General features: G+C 39.7%; 1 protein-coding gene across 10 annotated transcripts in view; it reads right to left on the bottom strand.

Annotated features, from left to right (window-relative positions):
* The window catches only part of MGAT4C (MGAT4 family member C), a 419,270-nt gene that overhangs the window by 15,393 nt on the left and 388,365 nt on the right, over positions 1 to 15,512 (bottom strand). The window contains exon 1 of one of the 10 annotated variants that reach the window (XM_030003155.2): positions 3,610 to 3,692. The exons of 8 other annotated variants lie outside the window; for them this stretch is intronic. In XM_030003155.2, coding sequence (XP_029859015.1) covers positions 3,610 to 3,687 — 78 coding nt within the window. In that variant the 5' untranslated portion in view covers positions 3,688 to 3,692. Of the gene's footprint in view, positions 1 to 2,298; positions 2,310 to 3,609; positions 3,693 to 15,512 lie in introns of those variants that run through there. One more of the 10 variants, XM_030003156.1, reaches the window with a different exon arrangement.

Genomic DNA, 15,512 nt, shown 5'->3' with positions numbered 1-15,512 from the left:
CTTAACAAGCCAAGTCCTTGAAACCAAAACATGAAATTAAAATATTGAAATTTAAAGCTGTTAAAATTTTTAAACATATTTCCCTTTTGATGTCAATGTAGCTGTTTCCAAGAGGAAAAAATGAGACAAAGCAAGATTTTTTCCTTATTTTCCTCTTTTCAGAGTAAAAGACTTTTTTGCCAGCCCTGCAATAATTTCTCCAGACCACATACCTGCACACTCACTGTGGTGAACCATTTCATATTCAATCCACTCTAGTTCTTCACCACTTTCTGACGATACTAGGGATTTGTGCTTTGACTTGCTTTCAGAGATTATTGTTTACTTTCCTGATCTGCCTCCTCCTCAGACAGATACATTAAAAGGCCCTGTGGTGTTCCTTTACCCTTAACTATGCCAACCTGAGTTAATGACTTAGCCTTACCTAACCAATACAGTGAATCTGCTTGTATCTATATATGTATAGAGATGGAGCAACAAGGTCATCTTTGTATTATATCTCGGTCTGCTTGAGTGCTGTGCCCCAGCAACTCAAGAAAAGTTGCTTCTTTGCAGAGGAACTGATGGCTGTCAGAAATGGCAACTGCATTATTTTTATACTATATCTCCAAATCAGGTGCATAGCTTTGCCTGTCACTGCAGAGTCTGTATTCCAGGAGGTACAGTAGAGCAGATCTACTACCACATTTATTGTATCAACAGATCCATAGATAACACACAAACCCCCCATGATTGGATTATTAAACCCCTTGTGAACTTTATTGCAATCCCTGATTTGACTAAGACACTCAGAAGCAGGTATTTCATTCCTCAGCCTTGTGACATACCATTCTACCATTGTATAACTGAATTGCTTTACTTGCAGTTCTTACTGCTTGTCCAACTTGTTTTTCAGCTTTTCTTTCTGGAAGGTTGCACATGATGCCTCAAGGATTGCATTCAGTCCTCTTTACAAAGTGGCAAAGGAAACACTTTTGGGAAAAAAAAAAAAAAGGAAAAAAAAAGAAAATAAAAAAAAGGAAATTTTTTCTATGGTTATTATTAAATTTTGCATGTATCGTGGTCTTCTTATACAAGATGAAAAAAACCAAACCCTAGGTTGTGATATACATTGGAGCTACGGTTGGTAGTGTACTGCACAATTATAATGGATAGGGTATTCCATGGGGCTCAGATATACTCCCAGAAAGATTCACTGTCTGTCTTACTCAAAGCCTGAAACTGCATATAAAATGTTTAAGGCTGACAGGCAGGATGTTTGCTGTGACTGGCAGCAGGGAGGTAAAAACTGGTCTGAGGGAAAGGAAGGTTCAACTCAGAATGAGGCTAACAAATCCAGAGGGTAGAGCTCAGGTTTTAAACTGCTCATAAGTACATTTTTTTGGACGGCTTACCATTGTTTAGCTCCACATGATCTAAATAAATGGTTTAAAGATTATCATGTCTTTTAAAATTTATATTCTAGATACAGAAAGTTAAAAAAGAGGTATATTAGTAGGCAGATCACTCAAAATTAACACTAATAAAAGGATGGGCAAAAGAAGTGGGTTTTAAAAAAGAATTTGAAAGGCATATTGATCCTTGATCCACAGAAAGTGAGAGATTATTTCAAACACTGACATAGCATATGGATATATACAGACCCCAGCAGTTTGGGAAAAGGGATGAGAGTTTGGGAGGAAACAGACGCTTCAGCCGAGGCAAGTTACCAAACAATACAGAAAAGTAAAGAGCTTAAATTCAATGTGGGTATTGGAGGATGAAGTGTTTTCCTGTCTGACAGCTTCAGAGTGACATAAGATGGAGCCACAAAACTTCTTTTGGCCACAGCACTCTGAGCAAAATGTAACATATTTCTTCTGGCGTGGAAGAGTCAAGTCTAATCAAGGGGAAGAGATGACTAAGAAGTGTGAAGATGTATTGACTTAGACGGTAAAGCACTATCTAATCCATCACTGGATGGATAGCTGTGTATACCACTGGATATATTTTATTCAAGTAAGTTGTAGTGTAAAAGATGGGTTTTAGAAAAATGATATAGACAATGAGTTAATGGTATGTGGAAAGAGCCTGGAAGGCAAGAAAAAATGACAAAATTTGAAATAGTCCTGAAATTCTGCTCCACAGAGACAAAGCAGAGGGGAAAATAAAACAGCATGGGCATGAAGAAGGAAGAGACAGCTCACTCTAACATCCAGAGAGTGAGATTAGAAGCTTTTAGAGATACAGGAGTTGGGGTTTAGGCTGCATCAGAAATACAGGCAGAAATCCTTTAGCATTGAAAGTAGCATTGGGCACCATTCAGAGGAAAGAATTTCTAGAAAGATGAGGATAGAGATTGAGTTAAATATGTATTCCATAGTTTTTATCCATTGGCTCATCAATGAATGAAAGGAAGGTGTGGATACAAGCACTGATAGAACCAACAGCAAACTAAAACTTTCATGGACAATTATGGTACAGTACATTGCTATAGTATGTGAGTGCAGGGATTATCACATACTATAGGTTATCAGGCAAACAAATTCCTTGAGTCTGTTAGGCACCGTACTGAATAAACTAGAAGGACATCCTGGTCTGAAGACACCCCTGCAGATCTCAGTCCCTTCACACAAAGCACAGACTATATGAGCTAATCTCTCAGCAACACTTACTCTGTAAGCTAAGTTTTGCCTCAAGGTCCCACAGTCTCTTACCTGAAATTTATAGCTAAAACAGCTTGTCCTTTGCCATAATCAAGTACCCTGGACATCACCGTTGTAATGGAATTGCACAGAGAAGTAGACAAACTTATTTTTGTGGTGAAAAGAAAATCAAGGTAAGTGTTTGACCAAAGCCACTTAGGCTTAATGAGAGAAGTTTCATCTGACCGTAGCTAAATCTGGTCATGGTTTTCTCTACAGCACATCCTGTAGCCTCATCTAAGAGAAAGGTGAGTAGCTTTTTCACAGAACTGCAGAATCACAGAATGGTTGAGTTGGAAGGGACTTCCAGAAGTCATCTGGTCCAACCCTCTGTTCAAGTAGAGTCACCTGGACCCAGGTGCCCAGGGCTGTATTCCAGGCGGCTTTTGAATATCTCCAAGGATGGAGACTCCACAACCGCTCTGGGCAGCTTGTGCCAGTGCTCCGTCACCCTCACAGTAAAAAAGTGTTTCCTGATGTTCAGAGGGAACCTCCTGTGTTTCAGTTTGTGCCCATTGCCTCTAGTCCTGAAAGAGCCTGGCTCTGTCTTCTTTGCACCCTCCCTTCAGGTAGTCGTATACACTGATAAGATTCCCCTTGAGCCTTCTCTTCTCAACGCTCTCAGTCTTCCCTCATACAGGAGACGCTCCAGTCCCTTAATCATCCTTGTGGCCCTTCGTTGGATTCTCTCCAATATGTCCATGTCTCTCCTTTACTGGGGAGCCCAGAACTGGACACAGCACTCCAGGTGTGGCCTCACCAGTGCTGAGTAGAGGAGAAGGATCACCACCCTTGACCTGCTGGCAATACATTCTCTAATGCAGCCCAGGAGACCATTCTCCTTTGTGTGAACCAGCACAGGCAGGTTGTAGGAACAACCACAAAACCATGGATGAAATGCAACGTGTAAATTTATTTTCGTTACCTTGCCAACCGGGGGATCCCCGAAGCAGCACCTGCGCAGAGGCACACAAGCTGGAACGCAGGCACCACTGAGGTCCATGCTAGAGGATCACTGAACATGCTGTTTTCACCTCTATATCAGGGATTTGCGCAGGCGTAGTTTACCACCGTGCTTTGCTTTTCCCGCAGCAGGGCAGGAATCTCAAGCATGTTCAGTAGGGTGCCTCTGAGTCTATCACAGGCCTATGTTATCTAAACACAGATGTTCTGCTTGTCAAACACACAAGGCTAAACAATAATTAGTATGATGTATGTGTTTTTCGACACGCCAGCTGCAAGTCACTTGAGCGTGTTACAATCCTCCTCGCCAATCTTCCATTATTTTCCCACAGCTGCCTTTGCTGCAAGGGCACATCACTGGCTCTTCTTCAACTGCATGTCCACCACGACTGCCAGGTCTTTTTCTGCTAAGCTGCTTTCCAGTTGGGTGGCCCCCAGCATATATCGGTGCATGGGGTTGTTATTGGTGCAGGACTTCGAACTTCCCCTTGTTGATGTTCATGAGGTTCCGGTCAGCCCATTTCTCCAGCCTGATGAGGTCCCTTTGGATTGCAGCACGACCCTGTGGCGTATCAGCCACTCCTCCCAGTTTTGTGTCATCTGCAATCATTTAGTCAATTGTAAACCTGATGTGGATTAAAAACCCAAGAGCCTCCATGCGGTTGCATATGTGTATGACTAAAGTGGACCAATCATTTGATGTAACCTTAACCCAAAAGGTGATGCTAGCCACTGAGTTGTGATCCTCCTCTATCGTCATCTTGCTTCACAGTGTTCATGGCTTGTCAGAAGGTGGCATTACCAGAGGTGCACAACCCTGAGAGGTTTGATGTGATGAGGAACAGGTAACATTTTTTGTGATTAGTACGCATTTCTGGGGAGATACTCTTTGTGTAGTATATAATGGACCTATGTCAGGTATTGAAAGATGTTTTAGCATGTCATCCTTACATATTGTTTCACAGAGCTTACAGAATAATGTGCATTTGGGATATCCTGCCAAGACCAAAAAGCAATGAATTTTTATTGGGTGACTTCCAAATAAATTTTTTCTTTTTTTTTTTTTTTTTTTTTACAAATGGCGTTACTGGGTCCTTTACCGTCTAGTTAGACTAAGTTTAACTATTTCAAAAGAGGAAAAAGTCCATTTAGAAAAGTGGCTAACTGTTATAGAGCAACTCTCAAACTCATGAGATTCTGTCATATAATTGATTATTTGCACAAAGCCGTGTGTCTGTGAAGTTCATGGTACCCCTGGGAAATAATGTAAAATAGATTAGGAGATTAAATGCGAGAAAATTGGTTTTCACTGACCATATTACTAGTCTTTTTCTAAGATAAGTGTTTCATTAAGACTTTCCACTGAGCACCCAGACAGCAGCTTCCTGATCAATAAAATAACTCATTCTATAGAGAAGGCTTAGAAAACTATGTATGGATGTGTGGGACCAACAATTGGCGTATTCTTTTTAAAGAAAAACAACAAATTTCAGTAAATTTTGATGAATAAGCATCTATAAAATGAAAACAATTCTTTATAAAATGCTACATTTGTTGCTTGTTTTTTTAAAAAGATTTGTGTGCTGAACTTCATATATTGTCACACACAACACATACTGCTATGATAACTTCTTTTCAGTAGAAGCAATCCAGTGTGGACAACATAAGTCCAAAATTTGTCATCTTCAGCTCTGATTCTGCAGCCAGATTTCTAGCAGAAACCCAACTAATCTTAATTAATGGATTAACAAACTGGTAGCCTTGATTCCATTTATTTGGCTTTTAACAAGAAAGTATTAAAATTATTTTTGCTGTTCAGTGGACTTCGCTATTTCTGGGCTAGTCTAGCCTTGATTTATTACATTAATTGATGTTGATTGTATAACTAATAGAGCTGGTTTTAGAGGTACCATAAAATCTGCAACATGTTATCTTGCACTGTAATGCAATTAGGTCATGCAACCTAAGCAGGATCTGTAGTGGGAGGGGTTAATAGCTGCTGTTGGGAGTATCATCACTGCTTCTGCCTTCTGAGTTAATGCTAGATTAGAGACCTTGTAAATAAATGCTTCATAGAAAGGAAGCAGACCAGGTACACCAGCAGCTTTCAATTGCCATGCTGATGATTTCAGCCTTAGTCATCAGATTTTGTGTAGACTTCAGAAAAGTGGCTCTAGGCAGGCAGAGTGAAAAGAGGCCTCAGATGAATAGCTACCTGTCGAGCTAACAGGCATTTCAGATCCATGAAGGTGAGTAGCATGGGATATCTGTGAGTGCACGGGCTTATCTAAAGCTGCTTTCAGTGAGCAGGGCCATGCTACCCCATATCTCTGTGACCTGGCAAGTAAAACTAGTTCCATCTGGGTAGGGAACATCTCCCCAGAGCCTGCATACTTCTGCATGCATCTCTCCGTGGAAATCTCTGCTAACCAGTGAGCAGCTGGAGCCTTATTTCATTAAACTGATGCACCATAACTCAAAGGGATAGTAGGGAAGGAGAAGGGATTACTACGTCTGTCCTGTAGAAGATTAGTTTCCAATTTTTTTAGGAGATGCTTATCCCATTTTGCTTCCAGCTTCAATTTATCTGTTTACTAACATTATGTTTGGTGGTATCTGTTAGGTTGTGTCAGAGATAATTTTGTAACCTAAGCAAGACACTTCCCTCCCTGACCCCCCACCCCCCCTTTTTTTAAAAAAAGAAACCCTAAACAAAAAAATCAACAAAAGGGCTGGATGATATGGCCAACCTGTCAGGTGTGGTAAATAGACTTTCTTATCCTTAACATATGACAGACATGATGATCAATAAAGGCTTAAATGACCTTTTCCAATATTCTGTATGTCACTTTTTATAAATAAACTTAAGCCATGGCAATAAAATACTATTTGCTATCAAGGTTTCTAATGGCAAAAAATGCTTTTTGAGTTTTCTATTTTTCCCAAGAAATAGTTAAATAAACAAAGCTTGGTAGCAGGTAGTGAATAAATCTTAAAAAACATCTTTGATGATTTTCTCTTGAGTGTTTTAAAGTAAACTTCCAACCCACTTTTCCTCTGAAGAAACTTTAAAATATTGCTTCAGTTTAGCAACAGAAGGCTTTAATTTTTTGTGTCTTAAATCATATCAATATCAGAAAGATATGGTTAATAAGCAAAACAGTTATTTCAGTTGAACACAATACATGGACAGGAAGAAACTTTCCTCAATATGATCAAGAATAAGTTCGATACGTCTGAATGTGCAATTTCATCATCTGGTTTTTCTCATTTTTACAATACCAGTAACTACAGTATAGTTTGGGAAGAAGAAAGGAATTTTAGAGGGGAAAAAGAAGTACAGTAAAAGAGCTCCTCACTAAAACATTTACATTTCTTTGCAAGTAAAGTTCAAACAAGACTGATTCTTAATTTAAACTTTTAGTTGGTCCTATGTACTAGGAGTGAAGTGAAGCATTTTTACTGAGAAAAGAAACCAAAATATCCACAATATCTTAAATAAAATAAAAATGCAAATAATAGATATAAAAGCTCTATGGCAGGTTTAAAAAGAATTTGATTTTTTATTCTACATTTTATATCAATTCCTAGCTTTGCTCCCTTGTAGGTAGATTAGCTCTCTTACTTTTAAATAGCTTCTGAAATCCAGAAATGAGTTTTATGGTGTGTCTTATGTGATGGCATGCATACCACTTTGCTCAGACTGATTCCTTTAGAGCACCTACCTTGCAATGTTATTCTAAATCACCTTTTGTACAGGCTTCTCGCTGTCAGTGATATTATAGAGAGCTCAGGGAAACTAACAGTCTAACTCAGCAATGATATGAAACACTACTGTAAATGCTCCCAAAATCTCCAGCACCCTATGGTTTTCTAATGAATTATGATGTAAATAGATTTAGTGACCCTTAATAACAACAGAGACAGAATCTTTTCAAACAAGGCTCCCAGGAATAACTACAACAGAGGAGAACATAATAACTTTGCTGACTGATGCATGAAGTCCTAGTTCCTGAGATGACACTTCCAGTCCACTCCTCCATTACTGAGTTTTGGGACGTATGTCTATTGGATGTGTGCCCCATTGTTTGAGAACTCATTGAAGTTGTTTTTCATTGTCGTCTTAGAATGACATTCACCTGACCAAACACAGACACCTATGATGTGAATGTCTGAGCTAGTCACACTTAGGCTCCATTTATAGCCAATGCAGAAAAATAAGTATTTGTACACTGATTCATCTCACTGAAAAGTCGCTATCTAAAATACGTCACATGAATTGTGCTCTAAAAATGCATATTTGTCTTCACTGGCTACAAAACCAGCCTGAGACGGCTGACTCAGATACAGATACCAAAAGGGAGGAATTCCATTCACATTTTCCCTTAGTAATTTGTCTCTTTTACTGCCTTTTTAGATGCAGTACATAAACAATAAGCCACTGTCTCTAGCTCCGAAGTGTGGACTTACAGCATGGACCTACACCTTTCCTGAGCACAAAACTATCATAATTCTGACAATAACACAAGGTCAGATCCTACATCGTCCCCACCTATGACGCTATGGCTGGCACATCTTGCCTGCAGTAGACTTCTGCAAGTTACCCTCTGTTAAAAAACTTGAGTTTGGCTGTCTATCCCAAGACAGTTCCCTTTATGCATCTCACAAGCCAGCTCTGACTCCAGATATCAGTCTCTGCTGCTTACCCCTGGCTTTATCCAGAACACAGTTTTGCTGCTGCTAGAGTTTCCGCTCAATAGATTCATCACAGTACAAGACACAGAGGACAGACCTGCATGCCCCACAGTAGGATCCTAATAGCTTTACTGCAGGATATTTGAAAGTTGAGAGAGATACCCATTAAAGGGCTTAACAGCCACAGCGGACTCATGCCCTCAAGTTGTGTTAATGGGGAAGTAATCTACGGTCTGTCTGTATCTTTGACTCACCCACAGTACCTGGCAAGATCAGAAACTCAGTTCATTCAATGCATTCAAATGAAGCATCTCATTTTAGGTGGAATAAATTCTCTGTATGGCAGGACAGCAAGGCAGAGAGCTGTTTCATTTCAGTGCAGTAACTGAACTGAGATTCTGATCCTGCTAGGTACTGTGGGTGAGTCAAAGAGACATATAGACTCTTCAGCCTAAAGTTAGGACACCTATTGTACACATCATTCACTCTAATTCTCTTAACTCCTCAAAGTAATATGGTACTGTCATGGTTTAACCCCAGCCAGCAACTAAGTACCATGCAGCCGCTCACTCACTCCCCCCCCGCCCCGCAGTGGGATGGGGGAGAAAGTTGGGAAAAGAAGTAAAATTCGTGGGTTGAGATAAGAACAGTTTAATAGAACAGAAAAGAAGAAACTAATAATAATAATGATAACACTAATAAAATGACAACAGCAATAATGAAAGGATTGGAATGTACAAATGAGGCGCAGTGCAATTGCTCACCACCCGCCGACCGACACCCAGCTAGTCCCCGAGCGGCGATTCCCCGGCTTCACTCCTCCCAGTTGCTATACTAGATGTGACGTCACACGGTATGGAATACCCCGTTGGCCAGTTTGGGTCAGCTGTCCTGGCTGTGTCCTGTGCCAATTTCTTGTGCCCCTCCAGCTTTCTCGCTGGCTGGGCATCAGAAGCTGAAAAATCCTTGACCTTAGACTAAACACTACTAGCAGCAACTGAAAACATCAGTGTTATCAACATTCTTCGCATACTGAACTCAAAACATAGCACCGTACCAGCTACTAGGAAGACAGTTAACTCTATCCCAGCTGAAACCAGGACAGGTACCTTTTGTGTAGGCTTTGGTATTCACCAAAGAGCTTGGAAAGTTGACATTTTTGACCACAATCTTGAATCTCAGCTTCTTTTTCCAAAAGAAGCTTCAAGGTGTTACACTGGGGTAAGGCGTTGGGTACCCCAGCACTATGTGTGCCTGTGTTATCTACTGTAGGGTGATGTGCTTTGGCTCAAAGTTTTGTGGGTTTCTTTGGGTGGGGGTGGTTCATTCCCACTGCGGATGAAATGCTGGTTTAAGTTTTACACATCCTTACCTGGAGTTAGGGAAGTTTTGGGCTCATTCTTGCTAGCTTCTGGAATAAACTTTGGACAGTTCATACTGTTGTTAATGCTGGATGTCAGCTAACTCAAAAGAAACAAAGTTTAAACAGGGCATTAGTGTGATCTCTGATTTTCTCAGACCCGATCAAAGATACATGGCATTTTGAGGACTAGTTTTACATTTATTAGAGGCACAGATACAGCAATCTGGTATCACCTTCTTGACCTAAATCTAAATAATTAAACTCTGTTGGAAACACAATATAAACACTCAAGGTGTATGTGCATGTTAGCTGGTCAAAACAGTTTCTATAAAGTTTATTAAGATCTTACAGGCCTTCAAATGGGAGAATTGTCTCATGTCATTCTATCCTTCTCACTGCTAGATTCCTATTTAGACTAGATTCTGAACTTTTTCTGTAGTCAACAGGTAGTTATTGAAACCTCCAGAGGGCAACATATGTTTCCTAAGCATATAAAACAAGCAAGATTAATTCAGTTATTCCCACTAATGAGAGAGAGAGAGCACAAGACCAAGAACAAGAGCAAGAACTTCAGTTTTTACATAGCTCAGATGAGGTGACATGAATATTATCTACTTCAATATTTGGCAACCACATCTATAGGACTAGTAGACTTCACCAGACAGATGAAAAAAGAACGCGCCATAGGCTTCCAATTGCTGGAGAACTCCAAACTTAAAAACCAGTATGGTAAATACATGCAAAAAAGTATTTGCAAGATATGTAGAAAAAGGAGGAATTACCATTATTTCTTGGCTCTCTGGAGCTATAAAATTCTAAGCCAAACTAAAGAAAAAATGTTACTGAATATGAATAAAATGAATTCAGAAATGCTAATTTTCCTTACTTGCACACCTGCTTAGCAATTTGGATCTAAGCAAATGCACAAACCCACTAACTACTTAGACATACTTTTTCACCTCCTTTGTTAGTACTGTTGTATCTTTTCAAAGTTGTATCTACATCAAAGTAGTATATGTGCAGAAATCAAACACCAAATATAGAATATAACTGCAGGAAAATGGTTTTGTTTATTGATTTCTTGAGTGAATCTCTATGACAATAAAGAGATTGAATGAAGCATTATCTTACAGAAGCACCAGTTTAGGCCACTGATAGGTTTGAGCTTTTGTGGATTTTTGTTTGTTTTGTTTTGTTTTGTTTTTTTAATGGATTGGAGTCTACCCAATAAAGGAAAAAACCCACAACAAACTGCAAAGAAAATTGAGGTCCTTGTAAACTCATTTTCTAGTAGATCTGAGTTCCTTACTGCTAACCATGTACATCAAAGGAGGAACTTGGCATCTGTAGTACTCCTGAGATGCATGAAACCCCAGGAAAGAACAAATGAATTGTGTTATCCACCATGTCAAAAAATTGTGGGATAGCTTTATGGTTTTACTGGACCTCTGAGGTTCAGTTGAGTATTTACCTTAATGGAGTATCATTGAAGGAATTAAATCAGCCTATTTCATTTTTTCTGGACAGTATACGCAGCAGTGAGTGAAAATATGAAAGGGACCAAATATTCTCTGGATTTGAACATGCTATATGGATTCCATGGAATTCCAAAGAGATCAAAGGAATTTAGAGAATTTTGATTTACACCAAAAAATTCCAATCCAAAATAAAAAAAAGAAAAAAACCCTATCAATTTTATTAAAAAAAAAAAAAAAAAAAAAGATAATAACATGGGGTAAGGTGTAAATGCTTATATTAGAGTTTCTTTTGTTTTAAAAGATGAAATAAGCAGTCCAATTAATTTCAATGATCTTAAAATCAAGTACTTAAAGGTTCTTTCCTTTTTTTTTTTCCAAATGGAGGCTAATATGAGCAAATCATAGTTAAACAGAAGCTAATAGGAAGAGTTATAGTATGACAGGTGGTATGAATTCCATGCTTCTCATGTTAGAAGAACCAAAAAAATATCACACAATGGACTTTTGCATAATTTAACCTCATAAGGATTTGAAAATGAAAAAGAAAAAAGGAATGTTTCTTCATATACATAAGGGCTTCATTTCAAGATATTATTGTTTAATCAAAAGTATTTTCTGTTCCACTTTCTGGAATTTTAATTTTCTAAAAGAAATGATCGTAAAACAAGAATTATTAAAGACTTTCAAGAATTTATCTCAAACCTTCTTTTTTAGAAGAAAAAAAGATGTGTATAGCCTTCCATATTATTAAATATTTTGAACAGATAAAGTTATTCTTAAAGGAGTAAAATGAACCAGAATTTCTTTGGTATCTATATCCTACATTTGCAGATATCACATTCATAAAACAATGTTTTCTGTTTTTTTGTTTATGGGCTTCAGAATACAAGGGTGAAAAGAACAAGTAACAAATATCCATGAGAAGATGATCTATTGTGGACCTTACTGCTATCAGTCAATTGCTCTACAGGAAGTATTTCCAGAACCTCAGAAAAGACCAAATATGTGAAATCACTCTTTTGATCCCTTCCCCAACCTTTTGATTCTACACGAAGCAGAAAGTGACCCATTGTGTTAAATCCATAACAGTTCACCCCGACAGCACACAACAAGAACATACCCCATCAATCTGGACCTTAAATCTGATAGAAGATATAAAGCTTAGATAAGTACCGTGTTTGTACAAGTATAGAGATACAGATTTTGCAGAAGCGCTATATGATGCAGTGATATTTCAGAGAGGGTTGAACACTTTCAGAATCCAAATAGTTAAGGTCTATTTCACAGAATCAGAATGGTTGAGGTTGGAAGGGACCTCTGGAGGTCATCTGGTCTAACTCCCCTGCTCAAGCAGGACCACCTAGAACCAGTTGCTCAGGAACATTTTGTGGTAGGTTGACCTTGGCTGGCTACCAGCTGCCCACCAAGCCACTCTGCCACTCCCCCTCCTCAAATGGGCAGGGGAGCAAAATATGACAAAAATGATCTTGGTCAAGATAAGGACTTGGAGATCACTTACCAATTACCATTGCAGGCAAAACAGACTGAGCTTGAGGAAATTAATTTAATTTATTGCCAGTCAAATCAGAGTAGGGTAATGAGAAATAAGAACAAATCTAAGAAACGTCTTCCCCCCACCCCTCCCTTCTTCCCAGGCTCAACTTCATTCTTGACTTCTCTACCTCCTTCCTCTGAGCCGTGCAGGGGGATGGGGAATGGGGGTTGCAGTCATTTCATAATGCTTTGCCTCTGCTGCTCATTCCTCCTCATGATCTTCTCTTGCTTGACTGTGGGGTCCCACCCATGGGATATAGTCCTTCATGAAGTTCTCCAACGTAGGTCCTTCCCACAGGCTGCAGTTCTTCAAGAACTGCTCCAGCATGAGTCCTTTCCATGGGGTGCAGATCTTAAAGAATGGACTGCTCCAGCACAGGTTCCCCACAGGGCCAGAAGTCTTGCCAGCAAACCTGCTCCAGTGTGGGCTCCTCTTCACAGGCCACAGTTCCTGCCAGGAACCTCCTCCAGCATGGGTTGTCCATGAGGTCACAGCTTCCTTCAAGGCACAGCCACCTGCTCCAGCATGCGATCCTTCATGAGCTGCAAGGTAGATATCTGCTCCACTGTGGACCTTCATGGACTGCAGGTGGACAACCAGTGTCACCATGGTCTTCGCTATGGGCTGCAGAGGAATCTCCAGGAGATGCCTGGAGCACCTCCTCCCCCTCCTTCACTGACCTTGGTGTCTGCAGAGCTGTTTTTCTCACATATTCCCACTCCTTTCTCTCAGATGCTGTCTTGGAGCTGGCTGGAACTGGCTCTGTCGGACATGGGTGCAGCTCCTGGTGTCTTCGCACAGAAGCCACCCCTGCAGCTCCCCCCCTACCCAAACCTTGCCATGTAAACCCAATACACGTGTCCAGATGGTTTTTGAATATTTCCAAGGAGAGAGATCCACGACCACTCTGGGCAGCCTGTGCCAGTGCTCCGTCACCCTCACAGTAAAAAAGTGTTTCCTGATGTTCAGAGGGAACCTCCTGTGTTTCAGTTTGTGCCCATTGCCTCTGGTCCTGAAAGAGCCTGGCTCTGTCTTCTTTGCACCCTCCCTTCAGGTAGTCGTATACACTGATAAGATTCCCCTTGAGCCTTCTCTTCTCAACGCTGGACAGTCCCATCTCTCTCAGTCTTCCCTCGTACAGGAGATGCTCCAGTCCCTTAATCATCCTTGTGGCCCTTCGTTGGATTCTCTCCAATATGTCCATGACTCTCCTTTACTGGGGAGCCCAGAACTGGACACAGCACTCCAGGTGTGGCCTCACCAGTGCTGAGTAGAGGAGAAGGATCACCATCCTTGGTTTGCTGGCAATGCTTTGCCTAATGAGCCAGACTGGGGAGACAGCTGAACAATGTTTTCATGGTAATCTTTTTGTAATGAAAGTTTCTGATGTGAGCGAATAGAGCATTTGCAGAAAATGAATGTTATTACACTAAAATTGATAAATTTTAGATACTGTACTAGTTACCTGGCTGTGAATATGTCAAGATGGATGGATGTCATTTTCTGACCTCCAGATTGTCAAAAAAAGTGGCACAGCACATTATGATTTTTTTAAAAGTGTGTTAGGATGAAAAAACCCCGCACCTGTACAGTAGAAAGAATTTGTTTCAGTTTTTAATTTAAGTTTTAATCTTACATCTTAATTATCATACAAAACCTGGTAGTCAGCAATAAGAAAACTGTTGAGGATGTGATCCAAAAGGTTTCCAGAAGCAGATGACAATCTGTCATTTTATCTAAAAAGTATTTTCCAGAACAGGAATTTTTCCACTGTTTCTATTCTATGATTTTTTAAGCTGCGGATTCTGGGACTTGTTTGAAGACCAATGAGTCTTCAGTTGACTTCTGTATATCTATCTCATTTAGGACCACAGTATCATAACAGTTAACATCCATTTAGTGTGTAGAATGTAAGACAGATTTTTTTTTTTGCTACATCAGTAAGGCATTTTATAGAAACTACTGTATAGTAGTTGGAAGTGGCAGAGAATAATAATAAGGTTGTGGAGAATTTCAAATGGGTTGTTTTTCTATTTTTTTAAAATAATTCAAGTATTGAGCTAAAAAATCATGAGCTATATTTACATTAATGTTACTGATTCACCAATACTTCTTTACGGTCCTAAGAATACAGCCCAGCAAAATATTGAAAATCAATGCTCTTTTCCTTATGTTATTCTAGGACCAAAGATACATGTAAAAATTAGTACAAATTTAGAAGCGTTTTTCCAAAGGTTCTTCTAATGTAATTCTAGGTGCTGAACTTATCATTCTCATCAGTAAAACACAAAAGCTTTTATTGTTAGCTGCCAGGATTTCAAATTGCTGACAAATTCTCCTGATGAGTGTCTTCAGCTCCTAAATCAGCAAAGGTCCAACGAATGTGCCAGGGACCTCCGCACTCTTTCTGCAACAGAAATGTGAGCTGTGTTCTGATGAAACCTAATTCTTTTGGAAACCAACTGTAAAATGACTCTGTGACAGTAATTCTGTATCATCCTCTGTATATCTGTCACTAGGAAAAGAAAAGATTAAAGCAATGTAGCCAGTTCATCTCTCTTTTCCCTGTAGAGGTGCAGTGGTGTTCAGGCAGGTAAAAATGTGGTATTAAGAGGGTTTTAACCCTTCTATTACTACTGGCCAATGTAACTTGCTTCTTTATCAGAGGGCACAGTTCAGATCACACCCTGCATTTAGACTGAGACTGAATCTTAGCCCTTTGGCATGTTATGTCAGTTTAAACTCGCCACTCTCTCTTCCAGGGCATATTATCT

The sequence above is a fragment of the Aquila chrysaetos genome, chromosome 26, assembly GCF_900496995.4.
Source record: "Aquila chrysaetos chrysaetos chromosome 26, bAquChr1.4, whole genome shotgun sequence".
NCBI classification, from domain to species: domain Eukaryota; kingdom Metazoa; phylum Chordata; class Aves; order Accipitriformes; family Accipitridae; genus Aquila; species Aquila chrysaetos.
Note: the sequence above shows the minus strand (reverse complement) of the source record. Positions and strands in the feature narration are given on the sequence as shown.